The sequence below is a fragment of the Acanthaster planci genome, linkage group LG07 (assembly GCF_054643075.1).
Source record: "Acanthaster planci isolate LZ-2023a linkage group LG07, COTS_SCS, whole genome shotgun sequence".
Classification (NCBI taxonomy): Eukaryota; Metazoa; Echinodermata; class Asteroidea; order Valvatida; family Acanthasteridae; genus Acanthaster; species Acanthaster planci.
In genome coordinates this window covers 873,171-899,909 of record NC_141783.1, presented here as the reverse complement: position 1 = coordinate 899,909, position 26,739 = coordinate 873,171, and the positions used below count along the sequence as shown (strand labels likewise).

Sequence of the window (26,739 nt, the reverse complement as noted above, 5' to 3'; positions counted from 1 at the left end):
GCTCATGAAAAACCAGATGGAACATTGCGTGAGCTTTAGAGTTAATGCCGTTTATTTCGGAGACTCTATCCTTCAGTTGTTTACATGAAATTTATGAACAATGCATATATAATGTTTATGAATAATTCACCACAAAAATCTCAAAATCAAGTTGGAACAGGCCTCGTGGCTTCGCCACTCGCCTGGTCTCCTATCCAGTCGCTTTGTAGTTACACACAACCGGAACCACGAAGGCCTTGACGAAAGGCTAGTACGGGTGTGACGGAAACGTATTGCTGCCAATGCAAAAACAAATATTTTGTCTCGTTTAAACGACTTATTTTTATTATCTGATTTACACGACTTTGCTATCTCGTTTAAATCTTAGAAATAATGAAATAGCAATATCGTGTTTTATAAACGAGAAAAGTCATTAAAATTATTTTGTTTTCGCGTACGCAGCATGCAATATGTTGCAACGTAATTGCAACGTACATTTACATGCAATGTGTACTTCACATCGATCGAAATGAACACTCGATGTGTTTCCTCAAGTTTTGACCACAGTTTTTACCATCACCACACTCGGAAATAATCATTTTGGGGTACGTACGCGCAGAAGTTTACCCCCTGTAGGCCTCATATGAGACCTTTGTGGCTTTTGGTGTGATTAAAGGCTTCATCCGCTACCACCAGCTTGGCTGATTTTTTAAAGGGGGAGGGTTATATAAAAAAAATGGACACAAGTAACACCGAAAACACGTTTAACCGTGACATATTTGTCATTCACCATTTCGTTACCTCAAGAAAGTTTTCGTCTGTTCCAAACAATACAAACGCACAACAACGAGTTAGCTGAGAAATTTATTTGTATAAAAATAACAAAGTTCATAAGCACTACATCAGCAGGAAGTTCTTTCAAGATGTAATTCATCCAATTTATATAGACATGTAAATATAAATACATGCATGTCCCTGAAAGACATAATGCCATGAGAAGTAGATGCGACTGAGTTGTAGCTTTAATCTCTCTCAATATAAAAAATTGTGACTGGTGAGTCACAGGTCAATTATTGAAACGCCTGGGTAATCACATGGTCGCCAAAATTGAGTCCTTGGTCTCCATCCCAACACCACACCAAGGGTGAACTTTCGCCGTTCATAAGGACAGCAGGATATAAGAGAAAGTCCATATATACATGTGATTAGCCATGTGATTTGCCTCACAATTACACTGATGTTGCTACACGATCAAATAAAAATCCACTAAAGCTTTAGGATGTGAAAAAAGTTATGAAAAAACTTTAAATTACAGCTTTATTTAATATGAAGTGTCATTTTTACAGCTTCTTAAAATATATCTCATTTCACATTTTCTCTTCTTTAAATGAAGCAATGGGGGTATATTGTTAAAAATAAAAAAGTTATCTGGCTTGGGGATTTTCGTGTGCATAGGTGGTGAAAAAACTTTCAAAGTCACATTCAAAATAGCTTACATACAAGGAAGCCTTCCTTTTAAGCTGTCACAACTGATAAAATGAGAATTCCAAAAATGATGAAATTAATCCTTTAACATATAGAAAAATTCACCTGGTTTCTTTCCTCCACCTGTTTTATCTTTCTTATTTACATGTAAAAGTAGAATACTACATGATTGTATATAAACAAAGCCATATGTATACAAACAATTCCTTTTTTGGATCAAAATATTTCCTGACCAAAATATTTCCAAAACCAAATCCTTTGTATCAAAATATTTCATGACTAAAATACTTCCAAACCATCAAAAAATCTCCGCACCACTTCAAAAAGTTTTAAACCTGAGCTCATCAAAGCGGAAAGCCAAATTTTCACACCCTTCCCAGCATATTTAATGCTGAAGTAGCGTAAATTCATGGAAGCACACAACGCAACCAGACAGGAAAAGAGATACTGAGCTGACATGAAAAGGAAAAAAACGCCTCCACATCTTCCTGGGTCTACACTCACTAAATATCCAAATGAAAGTACATTATCTTCCACAATATCTCATCCAAGGCTAAAATAAATTGTTTCTCATCTAGATTTTGATTTTAAAACTCAGGAAGTAGCCATTTTTTTTAATGAAGTGTGATTTGTCATAATGTCAGCCAGATGTTAAATACACTTTGACACATAATTTGCATCTTAATTAACAGAGCTTTCATCCATCTAATAGGTTTAACACTTATACTTAAAACTACATTGTTTTAAAAAGTCAAAATACATTGAAAAATTGAAATTTTTCACACAGAAAACTAAAGTAAAAGATAAAATAGAAGGGAGCAAAAGAAAATGAAGCAGATAGGAACAGGAAACTAATTTATTTTCTTCAATGGCCACAAAAGCTACAGGGTCCAATTCACACTATGTCTCACATGATAAGGAAGTCAGAGTTTTCCAGTCTCTCAACAAATTAATTACAACCAACTGATGGCTTGAGGGTGCTCATCTTCACTGCGAGTGAACTTCAAGACCTAATTTCATGGCACTGATTATCATTAAGCAAATTTTTATTGCTAACCACAGCACAAAAATTTGCTTAACAGTAAGCATATTTCACAGCAAACAATTGCCGGTTGCTGTGCAAACTGCATGGGCGTGCATAAAGATTTCTACTGTTACGTCACTAGGTTAAGCAAAGGTGAGCGTGCCTTTTGCTGTGTTTACTGCTAACGCACTGCTTATTTTCAATCTTCTGATTGTATTAAGAATTGAAGCCGACACATACAGCCTCGTTTTCAAACGCGGAAGTGCGCAGATCAACGCTATAAGCGTCGTATTGGGATCCGCCGATTGGGTCTGGGCCTGAGGAAGACATGTCCAGCACTAGACCAGCCAGTCATATGGACAAGTGCTGGCTTGTGCGCCAGAGATGGAGTCTGTGACCTCAGCTTGCGCAGGTTCAACAACTTTATCCATATTAATGCACATGCTACATCACCCCTTATCAGAAGCTTAGGAGTGGCGCCATCAAAAAGCCAAAAGAGTGATGGAAATCCGAGACAAAAAATTTTGGGCTAAAATTTGGTTTACACATAGGCTTTTGTGAAAAAGAGGACTGCATACGCATGTAGGAAGAAACTTCCACGGCCCAGTTTATCCCCATCTTGGCCAAATACAGTAATATTCTATGATTCACATAACACCTGGAGGCTGGGGTCAACATGCCATAATTAAAAACTCCACAAGTTTCAAAACTTTCTCTTCTAGTTATTAAAATCAACAAGATGGAACTGAAGATAAAACTGATAAGGAAGATTTGAGAGGATGCTGCATTGTAATTCCATCAGCACCGGCAAAGTTCCATCAGTGACCATCAGTCAACCACTGATCGATTTTCACTGGTATCCGGACATATTTTGTGCACAGGGTACCAAGGAGAATTGACCACTGACTAATAAATGGTCACTGATTGAACCCATTTAAGAGCCATGGCAGATGATACGGAGGAACATTGTGGGCCTGAAGCGTTTAGATCAAATTGGATTGCATCTTATTTGATGTTTTGTGGCACTATTAAACTAATTACTGCGCTTACAGCTTCAAAGTCAGCTAGTTAAAAACAGTTCAAGCCTGAGACGGAGCCCAAGTTGAGTATTGGAAAACAGCCCTGGTCTGGGTCTCTGGGGCTGCTATAAACCATTATCAAGATGCTGCCATGTTTGTCTTTTTCCCTGAAGCCCCTTTGGAAACAGTAATACAACTTCATATATTGATAAAAGAGAACAGACCATTTTTCCTTCCAGCCTCAGTTTGGCTACATTGTTTTAAATGGCAAAAAAACAAGATGGCTGCTCCATGATAGAGGTCTATTCCAACATTGGTCACAGCCATGGACCCAGCTCTCCACAAGCCTTAAGCGGGCTCAAAATGGCTACCAGCCTTGGGCCAACCAGATTTGGCAACACTTGGCCTAGCTAGTCCAGGACTGGCCAGCTATGGTTTGTCTAGCTTTGTTGCATTGCTGGCTGGGTGATCTCTGGCAGACTACATGCTGAAAAAAACTACCAGCTATCCCCAGCTTGGAACACCCCTAGCCCAATCACAACGCCTTCACTGTGAAGTCCTCAAATGATCAGCTTTCACAGGATGGGGTACCCCCATAAGAAGGTAAAAAATGGTGTTTCACTACTTGCTTCTTACATATAACAAAGATGTAGATGGATCACAGAAAAAAGATTTTCATCCAAACTGTGGCAAGTTATTGCTGAGAGAAATTGCCCATTGTGGCACTTATGATCTTTCAGATGTCCCTGTAGGACTCATAGCTACAAAAACGGGATTCGAAGATTATGACAGTTGTTATCAACAGGTTAAATCTCTTATTATATAACATTGGTGCATTGTGGTTGTAATAAATTTGACAGCCTCATCAGGTCTGTGTACTTCTGGAAAGCCTGGTGACAAATGGACAGCACTAAGCTGAAAGTTGGTGGCTTCTGAGGTCCGACGTCAAATATCTGTACAAAAAAGTGACACAGTTGACACGTGTCAAAAAGGAGTTTGGCTGACACGGACAATACTGACCAATCAGTGCGATTGGTGAAAGAAAACATATTAACAGGTTTCTGCTGAAAATTAGTCCAAACCAATGAAAGGGTTACTCAAATGTTGTAGAATTCCTGAACAACTGAATTAGGACTCCTGTCATGTAGTTTCATCTTCCTTACGACGAAACCGTTGTACTTCTGACAAACTCACACGATCACGCTTCTCTGCTAATCTACATGTATACTTATTTATTTCTACAGTAGTGCTAGCAGATGTGATACACAGCAAGTCAAATCTCGAAGATCCTCTTCCCCTCTCTCTCCTCCTCTTTATAACCCATCTTATTCCCATCTAATTTCTAAGAAAATATCTGTGCACTTCCAGAAGGTTAGTGTGGTCAGTCCAGGATATAGTGTGGTCAGCCCCGACCACTTGCAGTCCCTTAGATTTCATTTTTACGACCTTCTCATGAGCCCAGTTTCCGCCTTAATTGACCACGACCTTCCCCTACATACTTGTGGTTCCTTACTCAGAATTGCTTCATGACAACTCCTGTTGAAGAAGAATTCACAGTGATGAATTGTACAATTGAGTTCTCGCCATGGTGGAAAGGCAAGTATTTTAGACTACTCGTGGCACCTGAAGGCAGTAAGCAAGATGAACATTCCAACTGCAGAGGCATAGGTGAGAATGAGGCGATGTTTTGCTGTATAGATCAATTCCTTGGGGGAATTTTAACTGATTATGTAATCTACACTTGTTCGTATAATTTAAAACAACTTGCAATGGAAGCATAGTTGCACAAATGTTGCACAGAGAGTGAATACAGAGCATTACACAACTTGAACGGAGCCGATTTACAGAGACGAGTGGTAACGAAATTCAAAAGAGTAAAACATAGAAGAGGGTCTGGGACTATTACACTGTCTACACTGGGAGTGGCCAAATAGTGCAACATTAGGCAAGCTAAATCAGCGACAAATAGTCAACCAATCAGTGTTGTTGACTCCAGTCGCTGACTCGGACTTGAGTCGGACTCGAGTCGCTACAAGTCAGACTTGACTTGGGGAAAAATGACTTGACACTTGACTCGACTTGAAAACAAAAGACTCAAGACTTGACTCGCATTGAAAAAAAAAGGACTTTTTGACATTAAATCTTTTCTTAAAATAAAAATACAAACTAACAAAAGAACCACGCGTGGCGTCGCGTTGCGTTCCTCCACTGGCACCACCGCATATCATGCATACGTCATGCATGGCGTGTGTGAGCTGTATGAAATTTGTGTGGGCCTGAGGCATAGGCCAATGCGTAGTCTGATTATTAAGAGCCATCTTTCTATAGAGCCCAAGTTTGCCACTAGGCGTGCGAAGACTGCAAAACGACAACATGTACCATCACCAATCCAGGCGCCAACCTGGAACGGTGAATTCACAATCTCTTATGCCAGATTCTATTACATGTACAACAATGTACTTGAACAGAAAAGCCCTAAATATTTTTTGGGGGGAAAAATTACATTTTGAAAAAAAAAAAAAATCACTGGTTAGATGCCAGTACTATGATTTCTTTTCTCGCACTGCTATCATGCGCACGCGCACCAAACATTATTATTATAACTGGTTCCCGCACGCACGTAGATAACAATGACGGTAGGAACCAATTTTGTTCCTTGCCCAACACATGGCGACTGAACACCATGTCTACTCCGAAAGTGGTGATTTTTGGATTCAAACATTTTGAAACTTCGACAAAAAAAAGAAGTGAGAAAAGAAGTGAAAAATGACTTGGGACTTGACTTGGACAAAATGACTTGGTTACAACACGGCAACCAATGGTTGATTTTGACTGGTAATACTTATGCATTAAATAGATATTGGGTATAAGGGAAAATCCACCAAGGGTTAACAAATTACCGCTGATCGAACTTGTCCAATATTAGCGCCATGAGCTGTTGAACTTAGAAACTTCAGCAATTTTTTGAGAGTGCCCGCTCGTATAATCAGAAATCATTTACAAAATTATTTGGGTACCAAGTGGATTGATTGGCTTGTGTGACTCTTGTCTTCAGTGCTAAATCTTAATTTGCTCAGAACGATCAGGTGACTGGTCGATACAAAGCAAATAACTCTCATATCCTTGCCCAGATCACTTCGTGATATCATACACCGATTGCTGCCCCAGTTTTTCGGATTGATGCCTCAAAGGTGGCATGCAGAAACAAAAGGGAAGAAAAACCATACGAGGGAACAAATCTGGACAAAAACAAAAGCTGTTCTCAATTGAGATCAGAACAGCTTCATAATGCACAATAAGATTGGACAAACTTCCTGTGAAGAAGTGGTTTGGCTTAAAAGTTTTGTTTAGAAAGATTTTTTTGCAGGGGGGGTGGCTTTTGTGAAGATTTGCATCAGCCGGTAATGGATGGAGGTAAACATTACTTCCAACGCTAACCACAATAACTGCTTTTGATTTTCCAAGCAGGTCTGTTGTCAGTGCCATCATGTGACTCTGATAAAATACCTGGTTTGTTGGTGCGTGGGAGACCTCCCTCATGTGTCCTGCATTGTATCCGATGTTGGTTTGCTGTACACAAGGTTGTCCCAAGACTGTGACCGCCGATACAGACTTGATGAGAGCTCTTCAAGTCTGCCTTTTTTGGCTTGCCGAGCACTGTTTTCTGTGCCACTCTCTGGTGTAAGTGGAGGACGATGAAAAATATTACCTGGGTGTATTTTAAGTTTCCGAGTGGTCCATGACAGAAATGATTGAATGTAAACTATCTTCGTCTAAATGTAATCTGTAAAAGTTTCGTTTCATTTAAGGTGCACTGAAATTAAAACTAACAAATTTTCTGGCCAGCACAGCATCCAGTACAGTGTAAATGAAATTGTCCACAAAAAGTGAATGCTAGTTTGATGCTATGAGTAGCGAGCAGTTTACGATTAGTAAAGTAATGCTTCAAACCAACCATCTGAATTTTCATGATCCACATAAGCCACTTTTTCTTCTTCCAAAGGTGCAAAATTTTTTTAGCAGGTCAGGAAAATTTAAGTTTCGGCAAGACTGTCTTTCCTTCACACTTGAAACTGTAGCAAGACCTGCCGGCAATACTGTACATGTGGTTGGAGTGTTCGTAATATCGAAATAATGATGACTTACTGTCAAGATCTTTACCGTCACTTCCTTGAGAGCTGGGGAGAAAACCGAATCCAAAAGAATGCTCGTTAAGGAAGGATACTCTTCTGAGGGTCGCCTTTGAGCTTCTGTGCTTGCATAAACCATTTTTATATTCTCGATGCAACATAAGAATGTGTGAAAAACAAGACGTGGGTTTTTATGCATGAACATATTGAGGAAGTGAGCCGGTCTAACAGTTTTTATCTATTTCTCCAGAATTCCTCCACAGGATCAGCTCATCAAGTCCAAAATGGATGCACGGTGCGTAAGACGTATTTTGTAATGCAAAAAGCAAGTTTTTATAGCTTAAGAGCCTTGAGCTAGACCAAGAGAGGGCGCAATTTTCCTGACAATGGAGGTCCCTTTGGTAGTAACTACACATCACTGCTTCACACTACACAAGCACTGCAGTCACATCATTACTAACAAAATACACACTCCTGACCAACATGGCTCTTATCGACTGATGAGGGGGCACTTCTACTCAGGGTGGATAGAGAGAAAACTTGTAAAGGACGAGTCCTTTTGCCATAAGAGCTAATTATGTTCCCCATGACACTGATACATACAATATACCTTGTTTGTTGGCGTTTGGAAGATCGTCCATGTGTATCCGATGCTGGCTTGCTGTAGAGAAGGTTGTCACATGATTGAGATCGGTTGTACACGTATGAAGTAAGCTCCTGAAGTCTGCCCTTCTTAGGTTGCTCATCACCACTTTCTATGTCACTGGAGTCAGCTAGCAACGTGACAGGTGTGCAGAAAGCAAAAATCAGTGACTTTTGGACATTTTTTTAATTTCATGCAGTGAATGCGCCAATTTACTAATTTCACATGGAATTTCAATGCAGAAGTTGCCTGTTAACCCTAACCTTCCCCAACCACACAGAATTAAACAGTAGTAAAGTGTTTAATTCTGTGCGGATAGGTCTGGTCGACCATAACAGCCGGCTTTTGCATTGGGTTTGGCGTACCTCAGAAAAACAAAAAAAAAAGTCCAACAGCCTCTGTGCACAAACTCCCATAGGGGTGTTTAACTTTTGTGTGAATGGGGAAGGTTAGGGCCAGCAACCCTTGGGGGGTTAGGGTTAAGGGTGAAATTATATAAGTGCGTGTACTCATTGCTGGCCACAAGCAGTTGTGGGACAAGTCACAACCAGCTCTTCTGGAGTAGCTTGTGAGAAGGTCTTGTAAGTGACGGTTCAGTGATGGGGCTAACACTGCACAGTACTGGATTCAACAATCCGTTTGCCTTTTCCATTGGAGGGGGGCAGACCTTATTCATGGACAAACTGCATGTGCATCAGGAGTCCATTCCAATTATTGAGATGAGAAATTTCCCCACAAAAGAACTGGCGGACTTACTGTCACTGTCTTCGTCGTCAATTTCATAGGAGCTGAAAAATGAAGAGAAAAAAGATTGCAATCATTCATTATGCATTCATGATACTACATGTATTCATGAGATGCTAATCAAGAAGGAGCAGTATTTCTGGGATATGGACCTCCATCCAAGCAACAAGTACCAGGATTTCATTTGAAAAAAATGTGAATTTCTACTCAAATTTAAATAACCTTCACAGCAGACACCGACAGTTCTGTATATACGAGGTGTGAAATAATGTTTGACTTTGGGTGGAAAACTTTCTGGTTGAAAGCAGAATTTGCACTAAATTTATAGAATAGTGGAACTGTGGTCACCAGCCAAAAAAAATACCCTTTGGGGGCTGGAATGTTTTATTACATGAAATACAGAAAAGGAACAAAATGGGTTTTCCAGATCTTTTTTTAAACTTCCTCTGTCAAGGCAAATTAATGAGAAATGAATCTAGCAAACTGTAAGGAATTTTTCCATTTTGTGGGATGTACATCTGAGAACTGTGCAAGCAAAAACTCACTGATATTGCAAGCACAATGTGACACATGTTAAAATAAGCACTGTTGTTACACACTGATGGCTCCCATTAGAAAGAATCAACTGATTTGAACTGTAGGGGAACTGATTTTGTTAGCATTGATGTATTCATGTGTGCTATCAACTTAGGGTGCTGCTGTGCAGGTTGGTGCCCCATGCAGTGTCAACAGAATATGTACATGCGTCCAGAGCACATCCAGACATGGCCCACAGATACAGTGGTTATTTTTAGCTTGCACACACAGGTCAGGGGTTGGGTACGAAGGAAAGTTTTTGGGACTAAAAATAGTTTGTGGCGGTTCATGCAAGCGCGAAGAGTAGAGGCCGAAAACGTAAAAAGAAAAAGAAGAAGTTTTGGGAATGAAGGACAGGGTGTGTACGAGGAGCGCCGAGCATTTGGTTTTTTGGTGAATAAAACCAGGTGTTGTTTGTTCCCCATGGACTTGGGCCACTACAGAACCAAAAAATACTACAGTGCATATAGCCAACATACCACTTTCATGGAAAATACTGCCACCATTGAATTTACCATCAACATGTACATGTATATGTACCTACAAATTTTCATCCATGCATACAGATACCGGTATTTTGATTCTGACTTCATATGACATGAATACAGTGACTGGCTGTAAGAATATCATGTTTTATTAAGGGAATAAATATGTGCTTGGCCGGTCTTAAACGTGCGTTTAAGACTGGCTGCACGTTTAAGACCGGCTCCGCAGAATGGACACGACTACTGCCCGAGCCGCAGGTGAGGGTATTATCAACATTATCAATGGCATTATCAATGTTTAAGACCGGCCAAGCACACATTTATTCCCATTTATAAATACCTTTTTTTAGAGAGTCAAAAGAAGTCAACGTGTAATGGATTTCCTACGATTTTGTTCTAAAATTTCACGTTCATTTTACCGAACACCCCCGTCCATTTTGTGATATATTCAATTTTCTAACAGAATCCCCTTCAATGAACATGGCACGCAGCACCCAGACTCCTGACCAATCAGACCCAATTAAACTGTCTTGTATCCATGTGCCAGAGTGTGATTTATGCAGCGGGCATTATCACATGTTCATACACGGTCACGTGATGCATTTCGACCAATAGGAATAAAAAAACTGTCCCAGGTATTTATGAATAATTATTCATCAATATGCCTTAATTTTTCAATCACCACAAAAAATTAGGAGAGAAGGATGATTTAATAACCTACCCCTGGTCAAAGGGGGGGGAGAACATGGGTATATCCCAAATCTTCCCTGGCTTTATGCCCCTGGCAACACATACATTTTGCGGAAGTACTGTAACAGGATATGTCAGCAGGTACTACCTAGAGTGTGTAGGAAATGGCGTGCTTCTCTTATCACACGAGTACGAGTGGAATACTGCATATAACGTACTGCATCTGTATCACGTATACCACTAAGCCGAAGGGACACAGACGCACGACATTATTCCACGCTCCACAAGCGAGAGCGTGACAACAAATTTAATTTCAACTAAACCTGATGTGCAGTAAAGACGCTTTTGGGGCCTATGTGGGCAAACTTTGCAGCTGTGCAATCTGTGCATTTTTTAGCGTAAATAGAACACAATGTGCAGATTTAGAATGGCGCGTAACGCCGAGTTTGATATGAGCCACGCAATACAGTTATACGTCACACTGTTTGTTGCCATGGATCAACCAATCAGAATGGAGTATTCAAGTTTGTTGAAGATAAATGTATTTGTATGGGAGTTTCTATCTGTTACAAAAATCATGACTTACTCATTGAACAAGCTGAGCAGATGAGGCATCTTGACTGATCCTGGATGAACTTTCCTCGAGTCTCCAATCGTATCGGAATGATGACGCTGCAACCATGGATACCCAGCTGTAGACTCGCCGTTTGCAGTGGTGCCCGGCGCGTAGGAGAAGAATTCCTGGGGGAAGGTGTTCTCGTTGTAAATCACTTTGTCGGTGATCTTGGCCTCCCGGGCTATGGCGTTTGCGCGACTTCGCGGCCGGGGAGCGAGGTCAGGGGAGGGTGACGGGGAATCTTCTTCCAAGTCTGGTGAGATGGTGCCAGTGTACTCCATGGGTGCGTCCATCCTGCAGTTCTCCGTCAGTGGCTCAGTGTTCAAGTAGGTTTGTACCTGCATTGAAGACAAAACTTTTCTGAGAAAGTTGCAATTCAGAATTGCAGGAAGGGCAGTGTTAAAGAGCCCAGGAAAATTTTTTTCTTGGACACACTTTTTTGCAACTTCATACACGTTTCTTGTACATGCTGGAAAACTATTTGGCATCTAAACTACTTGGGTTAAACATGTAGAGGGGAAAACATTGAAAATTGCCCATCAGAACAATTAACCATATGCTGCCAGGGAACCTGGTTTCGGGTACCTTGGGTTTGTATGCATAACCGGGTGCCCGAAATCAGAAAAAAAAAGGGCTGGGCCTTGTAACAAAAGACCGTACTCAGAACAAAAGACCCACTGGGAATTATTGCCGTCATTTTTCAGCTTGCATTTATTGGAGGTAATCCGTCATTGTTTTGAAACAGTATACCACTGTTTCTCGGCATAGCGCCCCCGCGGATTAGCACCGTGGACAAAAGCGCTTCACCTCCCCATCGATGGGCGATACAGTACCGCTGCCCGCTAATCCAGCTGCATTTGAAAAGACGCCACTGGCGTTAATTGGGAACAAAGGATATTTGGAAACACCTCACACTTTATAGTCCCACGCGCCTTTGGAGGTACATTGCAACTTCATTGCAACTTCTTTTCAGTCTCATGGCCGGGGCTCCCCCTACTTGACGAAAACTGTTCCCTTGCTTTTGCTTCATCACCTCGGTACAGGATTCAGAATCAGAGAATCAATATGAACACCAACATGACATGTGAACGTGATTAAGGAATGTAAGGTATTGCATGAAATAAACTAGCTTTTTGTTCCCAAAACCTTTGGACAGGCTAATGACAATTTTGCAGAGGAACAGAGCAAAAATATAAAATAACATACGAGACTAAAGGTACATGTAATCAACACCCATGGTTTACAGATTACAATGCAATGTTTGTGATTAATGTATTGTGTGGTGATCTATTGTGTAGTGATCCATCGCCTGAGTAGTGATCCATCGCCTGAGTAGTGATCCATCACCTGAGTAGAGGAGGAGGCTGGAAGTCCCACTGATGTTCCATCCTAAATTGGTAATGTTTCCTCTTGGTCCCAGCGAGATCATATGACATCAACATATTCCAATATTTGATAATTGATTGAGGGTCCGAATGTTAGAATATTTAGTACAACCCTGGACTGCATGTGACTCAGAAAGTGACACAAATATACAATTTACATGTAGACACATACATGATTACTCATGCATGGGTATGGCGATACGTATGGTTCCCATCTGTTGCAAGGATGTGGCATGAACGTTTGGCATGTAAAAAAAAACAACAGAAATACCACCAACCATTAGATGAACTTTGACCTTAACCTGCAACTGGGCTCTTTACAACTAAAAATGGCCCCAGTCTACAACTATTCAACCAAAGCCATGCAACGGACAAAAACTATCATACTCACTAACAAACATGACAATGGCATCTCTCCATTTCCAATTTTCCTTTTCTTCTCTAAGTTAAACTGAATGAGACAAGAAAAAACACTGCTGCGGGGCCTTCAATTCTTCAGTTTTGACAAGAAACTGCATAACAACGTGAATGCGTTTTTCAAAGCGAATGGTCTTTCCCTCTCACAAAACATGATTTGTAATGCGATTTTGAAACGCGAACTTGTGACCGACAAGAGATGGAGACACTGACCTGTTGCGTTGTACCAATAGAGCACTGTGGACACAGATGAATGCCTTGCAGGTTTTGTAGCTGTGCATGTATCAACTCTTGCTGCTTGTGCAACTCAGCAAGATGGGCCTTAGCATCCATCTGTGCTTGATCTCTCTCGTCAATAGCCTTTGAAACCCCCCCCCACAAAAAAAAGACAGACAACCACACAAACAGACAAACAAACACGTGAGTTACACTGTAATGCTCCTTAAGGGAAACAGTGGGATGGGTGACCTGACTGGTGTTTCTGAATGGTGTTCGGCTGGATGCAAGTTCAAAGTCACCCAGTCAATTTCTTGGTTCATCTTTCTAGAAACAGTAATTGACGTTTGAAATCCTTTTCGAGTTAAGTGAACCGAAAAGTGCACATTTTCAAATATTACAAACTGCCCAAGCTCTACCAAGCAAGTGAGGGCACAGTTGCTGTGACATACACGTAAGTCAGAGAAGACACTGGCCAGTTTACATGTTCAAATTTTGAACCCCAAATCCGCTCTTTGAAAACATTTCTGATGCAAGGTTCCATGATGGCTTGTGGCCATACACTTACACAACAGTCCAAAGAAATGGAAATTTACTATAGCTCAGAATATAAAAAATTCAAGCAATTCTTTTGGTGTGCAAATTAATGGAACATTGAGGCTCAATGCTTCGGATGACATCACAGTTTTACTCAAACATATGCAAATATGCATAGCACAGAAACCAAAATATAGATTAAATTAGAAAAACAAATTTGAACTGAAAATATGGGTAACTGAAACACAAAGGTGCAAGCTGAAGGACAAAATTAAAACAACTGTATTACATTTTCCTTTAAATGTTTGAGTGACATAATTCTACAGCATTGCCCATCACAGCAGCAAGGTCTGCCCCGTATGACCTATTATTGACCTCAGCACTATTTGAACACACAGTTGAATTTGGGTGAACCCAGGGAAGTGACTCAAATATACTCACTGGTTGCTGGGTGACTCACCTTGTTCCGCTGCTGTTTCACCCTTATGAGTTCCTGCCAGGTGACATTATACTGTGTCTTGAATAACTCGGTCATCTTGACAACACTGCTTTCCTTTTGTTTCAGTTCTTCATTTTCAGATTTACACTTTAACAACAACATATTAAATAGAGGATTAATAATATCAAGGGACTGATTATGTGGTTGGTTGCAATAACACCTGATTAGGCGAATAAGCACCAATAACACTCCAAGCTGATGGCATAAGACATTATTGGTGTCCATGCTCTGGGTGAATAAGCACCAATAACGCTCCAAGCCGAAGGCATAAGACATTATTGTCCATGCTCCTGAACCAGTTTTGAATGAAGGTTTAAGACTGAAGCACATACTGTTTATATGCACATTCACTAATACCTTTAGAGTATCAAAGTCACAACAAGTTTAAATATTAAATTTCCAACTATTCTGTTCAATAGGCTTCAATTTTTATGAACACCCCTCGAGCTATGTTATTCTATGTTTCTCTTGAGAGTAGTCATAAACAATCTCCTGGATATCAGCGCATGGCACATACTGAGTGAGATGGAGAAAAGCCAGCAAGACCAGCCATGTGATGAGCTCTTGAACAAAACAGAAACGGCTGAACTGTCTGTGGTATTGATGAATAATAATAAGAGGACTGGATTTTCTGACAAAATTCTCAACCTGCCGACATAATTAATCTGTAAGTCACAGCCGTAACAAGTCTGGATGCTACAAATTGATTCTGACATTTATGATCTGCCATTGAGACGCGAGGTTCATTAGAAATGGTAATGTTAACCCAGCTGCTGCTTGCTGCCAGAGTGTGTCTCACATCAATCACAATCAGTCAACAAGTCAATGTGCAAGTCAATTTGGGGGAGTCAGGTTGGTGTAGTGGCTCTTTCCTCACCTTCCACCTCTGTGACCCGGGTTCGAATCCACAGGCTAGCATGTGGATTGGGTTTTTAGTGCCTGCTTGATTTCTGTGGGTTTTCCTGGAATATTTATCCGGACTTTTCCTCCCACCACATTTCTTTATTGTCGCTTAAATTTAACTTCATCCAGTAATTGGCGCGGAATAAACAGTTGGGTGGACATAAAAAAGATAAAAAGTCAGCTCCCAAAACTAGCAAGAACTAGAGATGAACCAAAACAAAAAATAAAGGAGTGTCACAGGTCATTTGAGTAGCTTATGAGTTGGCTTAGGACTAAGTGACCTGTGGTGACTCATGACTGAGTCATTTAATACAACTCAGTTGAAAGATAACTACATGAGAGTCCTCCTGATTGTAAAGCAAACATTTCAGTAATACCTTTTCAAGTTCTGTATCACGCCAGTGCAGTTCGTTCCTGGCCTGCAGCAGGCTGTCTGCCAATTCCTCGGACTTCTCTTTATAGTCTTGGAGTTCCTCCTCCAAGATGTTAATAGTCGCTTGAACATGTTCGTCTCGCCCAGAATCATTTGAAGACATGTTGATAGATTTCCTAACATCCTACAAACCAGAAAAACACGGGAAACTTCTTTCAGCCTTTCAAATTAACTTTCTGGCCAAAACGAGACGTAACAATCTGCCCTTTAAGCACCTGATTATTATTCATAAATGCTCCATATTCAATATCGAACACTCCATTTTCAGAATCATCATTGTAAGAAAACATTCATCTTTATAAGTCTCTCTAAAACGACGCCGCTTCCTACTGATTGCCACATGCATCGGCATTTTTCATATCAAATTTTTGTGACGCACATCGGCTGCTCTTTACTTCAAAGACATTTGGATCAGCGATGCACGGAGAATGGAACATTTACACACTGCTCGCATATGCCTCGATGGCATTGATACACAGATGTAATTCACCCACAAAGATGGTGCCTCTTGAGAATAATCAATTATGACTTGTTACAGTTTGGCTTTTAAATTCCTCCTATAAGGACTGACTCCTTCAAATATTTACCTCGTAGATTGTGTTATACAACACCTGCATAAATCCCCGTCATCTGATTGGTGGACTGTTGATCACATGGCACTGAATTATTTGTACCAACACACAGCTTGCGTATGACGCCCGTGTGATGAGCACGCAGAGTGCAAAAAATTTAAATCAACGGTGTGTTAGAAACGAACATCAAACACATCTTTGGATTGATTGCAATTCAGCTTCTTGTGGTGCAAATTTCTCAATGGCAAAATGGCGAGTGATCAAGCTCCACCATTCACATTGCTATGAAATAATTATAAGAACTTTTTTTTTGAGCAATGCTGATACTGCCGCCACAAGGAAACAGATAAAATGCTGCCAAATAATTAAACAAGCTCGATATATCATGTCAAAAAATTAACAAATTCACAAACGGACAACTTCCAGGTTGAATCACGAAATTAATCCAGCTGTACTCAGAAAATCAGATGACGAGGATTTATATAAAACAGACCGTTTCATCTGTCTCATGCAATGACATTGTATTCTTACCATCACACTCATAAACATTCATTATTTGTATACAATGAACTGATAATTACCAACCTGCCATGACTGGACAGAATGAATTTCAATAACACATGATCAATGTCCCACCAATCAGGTGTTGGACATTTGTGCGGGTGATGCAGTTGTATCTCTACTCACATGAATGCAAATGACTTACACACAAACCAATCAACCATCTCTTTATGTTTTTAAATGGACATTTCAGGCCAGTAGCCAATGGCAACCATCACCATGGCAACTGCAGTTTCATGTCAGTATGCCATATGTCTGACCAACGTTATTTTTAAGTGCCTATTTGTTTCACATAGGTCTTGATCAAAATATCACAATCAATGATTTGTCGTTGGTTCACTGACATCAGAACTAAATGGATGGAGCCAACCAGCTTTGGGATCACGGATCAAGATCAGGGACCAGATCTGTAAAAACAAGCAGGCTTTGCATACGGTGGAGCTCTCCAACTACATTTTCCCACACAACAGGACTTCCTCACAACAGTGTCACTGTAACCATTGCAATCGTATACTCCTCACGCCTTTGCCGACGGCATCATCCTAGGTTTAGATGGGCATGCACCATCTGGGTTACTTGAGGCTCTTCAACGGGGCCATGAGGCCATAAAGCAACGGACCTTTCAAAATGAATGCGGAAATCCACAGACATCCGCACACTCATATTTCTGGCCTTTCTTTCACGGAACTTGCTTCGATTACCGATACATGTGACAATTTTTCCAGAACGATTCACAACGGTGTCAACTTTCCTGTGTACCATTCCACTAAGCTACTAGGTTTTTTGTACTGTATCGTGGGACACCTGTACTGTACATTCCCTGAGTAACCGGCTTGACAAGTAGATCACTTGGGTCAGCCCTGAGTAAGCAAGATGAGTTACGCGGGTGTTGCATTGAATGCAGTCGCACTTGCTTTGGTAAGCGCGGCGGAAGTAAAGGCGCATACATCTCACCTCGTTTCTCTTGGCTAGTTTGAGTTCTTCCTGCATGGTGGACATCCGCTGTAGCATCTCCTCTCGGTCCACCTTCAGCTGCTGTTTGTCCATGCAGGTCTTGTGCCATATCTGCCGACGGACCTCTGCCTGATCCTCTGCTTGCTGCAGACGCCTCTGAAGCTCGTGGAAATCCTTCATTCTCTGTAATGTCGACAGGGGCACGTTAAATGTACTTTTAACAAGTGTTACGCACCTTGATTAAAAAATCTCCTTACAAACTAAGTACAAAGAGGTAATTATTTTTTTTTAAATCTTGCCTTGCTAAAAACGTGCAGTTTTACAAGTGTAATATATCTTGATAAGAAGTCCCCTTAAAAATTCAATGTACATGTGAACAGATTAGTTTTGCTAAAAAAATCTAGTTTTGCTAAAAACTGTCAATTCAGCTGATGACAATTCCTGCGGGCCATTAAAAACATTGGTTAACTTGCCAGGCAGGCTAGTTTACAGAATGCCTAAGGGCGGCGAGGCCTGGATCTAATGACAAATATTGTGAAACAAACCTCTCTCAGACTGGCCATGGCTTGGTCTCTTTCCTCCTTGTGTCGCAGTGAGTTTCCTAATATAGTTCTGATGTCATCCTCTAGCACACTGACTTTATTTTCTGCCTACAGGATTCATTAGCATCAAAATAACTTGATAAGAAACTGCAATTATTTCGATGAATATCCCTGAATAGTGCATACATCATTTAACAAATTCACATGTCTCAAACAAGGCTTTTGATGTTTTTTCCAACTGATTTAACAAGCTTTCGGGCCCATTTACACGGATGAGCAATAACAGAATTTCATGCTGCACAAAATATCAAACAACAAATTTTCTAGGGCAGAAAAATAAACAGTTGCACGTGTGAAGTATCAGATTTTTCAAAGGTACCATGCTGAGACGGTACATTCTGGCCAATCATGACAATCCTGACGTATGACATCACAGATTGGATTATTGGTTGGAGCTTCCTCATTTTGCCTTTGATACTTCACACATGATGCCCTAAACTAATAATTTGCATATCAAGCAGGTTTCCATCTCTTGTGTATAAATTGTGCCGCATATCCGTTATCACTTTTCCGTATTAACAACCCTATTTGTGTACACATGTAGGTGGCTTATTCCATGAAGTGATAAATCATTTAATGGGCAGAGTGTCAATCAAGATTGGGCACTGATTACGATGGAAGTAACAATTGTAGGTCAAAAACTGAATTAATAACCCTAGATAAAACATAAACCTGATAAAAAAAAAATAAAAAATCCTTGCACTCCAAAATATGCCCCATATCTTGTTATCCTTTTACACAGATATGAACGCAGCTTTAAGACATGGAAGCATTTGCTTTTTTCCGGATACTTTGCTGGATGTAGCATCGGCGATCCCTCACTGTGACTGCTTTTGCAAATTGTGGTTGACACGTTTCACAGCAACTCTTCTAAGTTGTTAGGTGACAGACAAAGTCATGGACAGGACATTTTTCTGTGATTTTATTTCATTCTTTGAACTAGTTTCCCTCTAAATACAAATAGCCCAAACATATGAATCAGGCAAGCCCTTCCTTCCTTGAATTTGAGAAATCTGCAGTAAAGTTTTAGCACTATTCGGAGAAATCTCTTGACACCCAAAGATTCCACACTTTTTCAAATTAACTCATCTCTGATATGAGCTTTGTGAATGAACAAAATATGGCATGATTCCACATGTAAATGGTGGTGTTTTGGGGCTACACACGCCGTGCAAACAATACACAGGCAGGCTTATATTGCCCGGTCATCTTGTCTAAAATCAGTGACAGAATGGACAATATTGGCTGTTTTGCCTTCACTATATACTCGGTATTGTTCAAGGCCTTGTGAAATAATTCACAACCTTCCTCCGGTGGTACTTGAATCCATGACCTTCAGCTTACTACTTCAGGCACAATGGTGAACAAAGCGACTGCTGAACACAAGAATATATGAACATTTTGGTCACGACAATAAGCAACTTTACCCGTCTTTTTGCCTTCTTTAGCTTGTCGTACATCCCCGCCTTCTTTGTGGCAACCTCCAGAGCTTCGGTCAAACTCTGAATCTTCCGCTCTTGATCAGTTCTCGCCTGATTGCAGAAATCCAGTTTCCGGTGAAGCTCCTCCGCCTCTTGGGTCAGATCCCCAATCACATCACCCACCTTATTTGGCACTAAAACAAGATGATAAAAAGTTGGATAACTTCAAGAAGTCGGTGTTTCCTAGCTTTATCAAAACAGCCTTATTTGAACTAATTTTTACAACACCTTTTCTTTACACTTTAGAGCCGAAGTTTAATCATTTTGGTTTTGATTGTTGCTTTGACATTGTTTTAGGTGCTACTTTTAACATTAGGTTCAGTGAACAAGTAGGTGCAATCAAGCCGTCTTCGCACAGATAATTCTGACTTTGTTTTCCATTCCACAACCCAGTTTGATAACAGTAGCTGCAGTACCGTACAAACCATGAGCTGTAAACTGTCCCTGATGTGTTCCCTGCTTGCCTCTCACCTGCAGCACCTAACTCAAAACTGACGCTCCAATTTGTGATCGAGTATTTGTCACCCAACGAAATCAACACCTTAAGGCGAGACAATAGAGTGTAGGCTAGTTATGGTCATCCCACATTTAAAAGAAAAGCACTGGGTTATTACACGAAGGCCTCCAATGTACATGTACATGTCCTTGTCCTATATGTTTTATCCAGTTAGTTAGGAGAGCCCCTCGACAGAATCTTGTTTCTTTTGGGTAATCCTGCGGGAGCTGATTGGGTATTGTTAGGTTTCTGTGCAAGTGCATGATCCTTACATGTGTAACCAACGCTGCGTAATGTGCTGGTCGGATCGATGCTGGGTGCTTCAGGTAGGTGGCCAGTGAGTGACTCATATGACTCCGGATACATCTCTCCAAGGACTTGCAAGAAGACACGGTAGCCATATTGGCCTTTTCTCTGAAGGTGGTCCAGAAAGGAACCTGGAGCAAAAAAAAAAAAAAATGACCAAAACTAGTTATGACAGAAATAAAATGATCTTAGCCGACTTTCATAGTGCTGCTCAGGACAACATTTCACATACACTGACCATGCTAACAGAGGCTCTGCGTATTTCATGGAGACTGTAAGCAGTAAGCATGGCAAAAGCCATGCACGCTAATCACAGAGGAAAAATTTGCTTAACGTATTGTGACAAAACAATGGAAATCTCCATGCGCACGAGCAACCACTAACACAACCACGACAACCAGGCCAAGCACCACCATGAAATAGTGCTTAGCAAGTTAGCAAATGTTTCTGCCACAGTAAGCACGCTTCTTTTGCTAATGCAGCTCCATGGAATTGGGCCCTTGTTGTATACACTGTGAAATCAGTGGTGAGGCTGAACCCTTCTGAAAACCAAATCACCGTCCAGTTGGGGGGTTCAGGGTGAATGAGAGCTTAACTGTATGTTCATACATGTCATAAGAGATATAGGCCATGACAAACCACCGACCATGACAAACCACCGACCCCATACAATCTCATACATGTCAAGGAGCAAGGTAGCTAATAGTAGTTACAGGGTCATAGCGCAGTGGTTTAATTTGCTTCTTGCGCGTTACAAATGTGTACCCAAAAGTCACATCCACCTGTTTGCCTGACAATGATATAGCATTATAGTGTTGCCTACAAAGAGTGAGCGTTTGCATTATACGTGTACATGTATGTCCAACTGGCCAGCATGACTCACTGTGAGTCACACTGTTAATTACGTAATTAGGCACTGTTGTTTCAATTTTACCCAAAGTTACGAGCATCTCTGACTATTTTACCTCTTTTGGTTTATTACCTTATCATTTTGCACTTCTTTAGATGATAATATTTGACAAAGTCGTAAAGGGCATAACCGACGAGTAGCCATGCATCCAGCGGAGTCATTAGTGCAGTCGCTGCTGCTATTATGGAGGATTAAGGGTGCATGGGTATAAATCATAAGAATCGTATTAGAGGTATCGAGTATGCGCATAATAATTATTATAATATTTAATCGAACTTCCTGAATGCCTGAAGCAGCACATTCTAGGCCTCATTGGTCAAAAGAGTTGGCGTTATTAATGTGTTTGAAGTTATTTTGTCTCCTTTAATTGTCTCTCTTTGATCCATCTGCCCCCCCCTCCCATTTCCCAAATAAAATCACTGCCCCGTTGAACATGTATATTTCAACTAAAGAAACTTAGCGATGTCAGGAAAATTATTTGGAGCGTGACCAGCAGAACCAGCAACACGAAGCGGCCAGCGTGCGACAATTTCACATTTAAAACTGATGTCATATTTAAAATTAGTGTTTTTCCAACGATTCCACGACCAATATTTTGTTGGCAGATAATAGATATCATTGTCAGAACAAGTCATTTCCTACGAATCAATCACTGGAAATTAATCTGAAGTTCCTGTTCTCTTTGGAATAGCAGCATTCTGAGCAAAAAGATTTGCACACCTTGACCAACACCAGTTCCGTATTGGCTTACTTTCCTGGCAAGTCAATTTCAGTATTCAGGGGACAATTTCTTTTGTTTAACAGGCAAATTAGGACCAAGTTGTGGGGACATATCTTTGTCTCCATGACACTTTCAGTTCACACAAAATTGGTGAAATAATGTGCGCATTTCCACACAACTGTTTATAATATCCGTCTGGTACACTGAAGCCCAAGACTTGATACTTGTAGTTGAAACCTATATGTAAGTCACATCATGAAAAAGGTCCTATATGCACAGATGTTGAACTGGAATACATGTAATGTGTACATGTATGTATGAGCTTCAAGCTGGACCAAGAGAGGGCGCAAGTTTCTTAGCAACGTACGTAGGCTCCTTTGGTCGGAACGAAACTTTGCAGGTTTACGAGCAACTATGAAATGCATGCATTATGCTCGCACTTTGCTACATGTACCAACAAAAATTAATGAACACTCCTGACCAATATGGCTCTTCGTGAGGGGGTGCTTCTGCTTCAGGTGTATAGATGAGACTTGTCAAGAACACGGGTTGCGACATTCTGTGCAGGGAGGTGTACTGAGCAGTTTGTTTGCATGCAGAAGCCACGATAAGGGTAACCTAAATTCTCTCTACATTGTGGAGACCCACATGTGAATTCTGACTTGTGATGAACGAGTCATTTTTGGATAGTTACAATCAATTTCAAACTTTCCAGAGAAGCAAGTCAATTTTTGCGAGTCCAAGTCAAGTCACAAGTCACTTGGTCACAGGTCACGTCAAGTCAAGTCACAAGTCACTTGGTTACAGGTCATGTCAAGTCAAGTCACAAGTCATTTGGTCACAGGTCAAGTCAAGTCACAAGTCATTTGGTCACAGGTCAAGTCACAATTCATTTGGTCATAGGTAAAGTCAAGTCTCAATTAAGTCACTTGATCACAGGTCAAGTCAAGTCACAATTATGTCACTTGATCACAGGTTAAGTCAAGGCATTTGGAAACAGGTCAAGCCAAGTCAAGTCACAAGTCAGTTTGGTCCAAACACAAGCGAGTCACAAGTCTTTTTGTCCAAGTATAAGCCAAGGCGTGCTATGTGAGATTTATAAGCCACAACCAAGTGATTCAGACGTGGCCTTGTGCAGACAAGACCAAAGCAGAAGTTGTGAGCCAAAGTTTAATGTTGATTATTTTAAGAACGTAAAGTGAATATTGACAGGCCTAAGTTAAAAATCTAATGGGTTCGATTGAGTGGTTTTCTGACTTGCATTGGTAACAGGTCATAATGTGGAAGTCCAAGTCGAGTTGCAAGTCAAAAACTGACAGAACAAATCACAAGTCACAAAAATAGCAACTCGGGTCTGACTTGAGTCCAAGTGAAGTGACTTGAGTCAACAACTCTGAAACCTTCATATAAGTTCAATTTGTTTATTAAATTACAGCAAATGTGAATGGTGTTAAGTACGGCACATGTATAACAGATATCTTGAGTACTCAATGAGGTGAGTACACAGTGAGTAGGAGGTGAGTGTGTATCAGAGGAATACAACGGTCAGTAAAAGAAGGACAGGATTTAATATGACAAAAGGAAATATGTTAAATGTTTCCTGGCAGTTCGGACCTGCTTTTGTGGAGGAGTTTGGATTCACCATCTCGTTCAGAATCTCCTCACACTCGTCCTTGGTGAAGACGCGCTGACTTCGCATTCTGTCCAGAAGGCGGCGAGTGTTGATCTGGCTGCACAACTGCTCGCGGTGGATTTCCAGCAATATCCGCTGATTTTCCTCCTCCATTTCTAAATCAGCTGAAAAAACAAATGTCGAGCTGACACAAGTAATTTTGGTTGCAAAGTTTCACTGAGAGCTACAAGCGTTGAAACCTGTGCACGTGGAAAAAGAAAAAATCAACTCACTTTGATTAAAAACTTCATTTGAAACTCCAGATACATGTATGTCTTTTCGTGGACAGTGTACTGAATTATCGCCAAATTCCTTTTTTTTTTCAGAATAATACCTGATTTTATGGTGGATGTTGTCATTTCATTATAGTTGTTGTTCACCTTTCATTGTTTCTGATGATTTTTCTCTGTGCCCGAGCTCTTAGAAAAAAAATTGACTTTCAATACGATTAAATTTATGGAAGCAAGGGGGGCCACTTTCATGCCAAGCAGGATCAATAGTCTTGTGTGCCTGCACTTTCCTCAACCTTGTTGGGGTAATGTACTAAATCTACTCAGTGATGGATTTCTAATATTACCAAAACATCTGAGTTTGATGGACCCCACACTTCAGTTTACTCATAACATCTCGAACTTTGCTGTTAAAACGCAATTTTTTTACCAAAATAATTGCACTTTTCCAATTTCATTCACTTGATTTCCCACCTCAGAATAATCGATTTTGCAAATTAATATTTGAGAGAATATTCAAGAAATGATTGAATGTCTGACTATTTGAGCAATCAGCAACATTCCTTCAAAAACTCTTTAGACACCTCTTCTGTCGCATTTTCCAATTATTTTTTGAATACAAAATACATAAAAAAGAAGTGAAGATATGCATCTGGGGGGAAATTGCACCTCGCCCAGTCTCTTGACATCTCTGCCATCTTTGGAATCATGGGCAATCTTTTTTCCCTTCAAAGTTAAGCTTTGTAAGTTAAAATACTCTATAGAGTGTCAAAGAAGCACCCAACATTTTAAACTTGGTGGCCGAACTTTGAAGCTTGGTGGCTACTTTTCTAAAGGCAGGAGACAAACAAAACGTGGTGGGCCACCACGCTACTTTGCTTGAAGAATACTGATCTATTTTGCCTTTCTACCCACAATATGAAAAACGACAAAAGGGAAATAAATACATATGCATTATTAAATAAATACCATGAAATTAAAATATCAAGACTGCTGCTACATAATACCAAACAAAAACATGGGTGGAAAGATCAAGGATAACACGAAAGAGTTATTCAAACTTCCTTTATTGCGGTGGACACCTTTTTTATTTCACCAGTTATGTGTGATGCTTTGATTCCGATTTCACAATTTTGATTAATTGAAACCATCAGGTCATTCCGGCCAGGAGGAAAAATCAAGTCAGGATGCAAACTTTCCAAAAACATTCACAAATCATATGATAATGATGAAAAAGAAATCATGTACACGTATGCAGTTCCTGTATCCAATGTCATTTGCATATTGTATGCGCATATGTAATTTACAATTGCAGTATGTACCTTTATTTATGCAGGTCTTTTTTATACAATTTCCTTGATTGTTACATACAAGGGAACAAATTGCACATACTGTATGTCTGTGTGTGTGCGGGGAGGGGTCCTTTTAACAAAATACAACCACATCGACAAACAATGCTCCAATGTGTTATCAGCGACACAGGGACTCTGTCCCGAAACAAGGCATCACAGACAGGAACCGAAAGTCAAAAATACAGATCACAGGGTTGTGCTTGTGCTCCTGAATTGGTAAATCACTCACCTGAGAAATTATTTGAAAACTGTATTTCTATCGATCTCTACTCTACTAGGAGGGGACATTTAATCGCTTCATTTAGCATCAGGGTTCTAGGCACCAGGCGGCACCAGGCGGCACCACCCCGTACTGCAAATTTCTGCCCGGCACTCAGGGTTGAATTTGGCTGTGCCACCCAGCATGGATTTTCCAAAAATTGAACTGAAATATTACTGAAAATGTAAATGTACCAATTGGATCATATTTCAAGCATTAGAAAGCATTAAGAACGGCGCTCACTATGCTTTGTAATCCAAACATTTACCCGGCACTAAAATGGTCCTAGCTAGAACACTGGTTAGCATTAATATTTCCATATCCTGAAAAGTTCATGTGTATAAATGTATCAAACTGAGTAGAAATAACATACCTGTACATGTGTACTTCAACCTCATGTACAGTATCCAAAATTTTACAATTTACATGACAAATTCTTTTACCAGGTAAGACAGCGGGAATCTCTCTGATCTTCAAACTCATTCTGTTAACTGGTGGAACATCACTTTCTTGAACTGCTACGAAAATGACTCATGTCAAACATACTACAGATATACATGTATGTACCTGAGCATGTTTTGAAGGCTTAAGTGAAGAAAAAAAGGCAAAAAATCTGACTGAAGGTACACTGACAATGTACACATTATGCAGCTTAACATCTGGATTTATATTTACATTTTGTTTTAATAATAATGAACCCCACAACTCTAATTAAATTAATGCAATTTTAGAGAAAAAATCAAAAATAAAAAGAATTGACATAATTTTTCCCTAATGGTGTTTTTCCTTAGTGCTTTGAAAAAGTTCCTTTTTTCTCCTCTCACCCAAGCAAAGTTAGTTGT

General features: G+C 40.3%; 1 protein-coding gene across 3 annotated transcripts in view; it reads right to left on the bottom strand.

Moving 5' to 3' along the window:
* Positions 1-738: 738 nt before the first annotated feature.
* The window catches only part of LOC110986155 (caspase recruitment domain-containing protein 11-like), a 28,722-nt gene continuing 2,721 nt past the window's right edge, over positions 739-26,739 (bottom strand). The window contains exons 2-16 of one of the 3 annotated variants that reach the window (XM_087138977.1): positions 23,999-24,181; positions 20,720-20,884; positions 19,898-20,085; positions 18,414-18,518; positions 17,869-18,051; positions 15,726-15,905; positions 14,407-14,532; positions 13,407-13,553; positions 13,168-13,227; positions 11,362-11,729; positions 9,037-9,068; positions 8,248-8,410; positions 7,654-7,685; positions 7,015-7,183; positions 739-4,460 (exon numbers count right to left, since the gene is read on the bottom strand). In XM_087138977.1, coding sequence (XP_086995103.1) covers positions 7,044-7,183; positions 7,654-7,685; positions 8,248-8,410; positions 9,037-9,068; positions 11,362-11,729; positions 13,168-13,227; positions 13,407-13,553; positions 14,407-14,532; positions 15,726-15,905; positions 17,869-18,051; positions 18,414-18,518; positions 19,898-20,085; positions 20,720-20,884; positions 23,999-24,181 — 2,072 coding nt within the window. In that variant the 3' untranslated portion in view covers positions 739-4,460; positions 7,015-7,043. The remainder of the gene's footprint in view (positions 4,461-7,014; positions 7,184-7,653; positions 7,686-8,247; positions 8,411-9,036; positions 9,069-11,361; positions 11,730-13,167; positions 13,228-13,406; positions 13,554-14,406; positions 14,533-15,725; positions 15,906-17,868; positions 18,052-18,413; positions 18,519-19,897; positions 20,086-20,719; positions 20,885-23,998; positions 24,182-26,739) is intronic. The other 2 variants (XM_087138978.1, XM_022247805.2) reach the window with 2 other exon arrangements.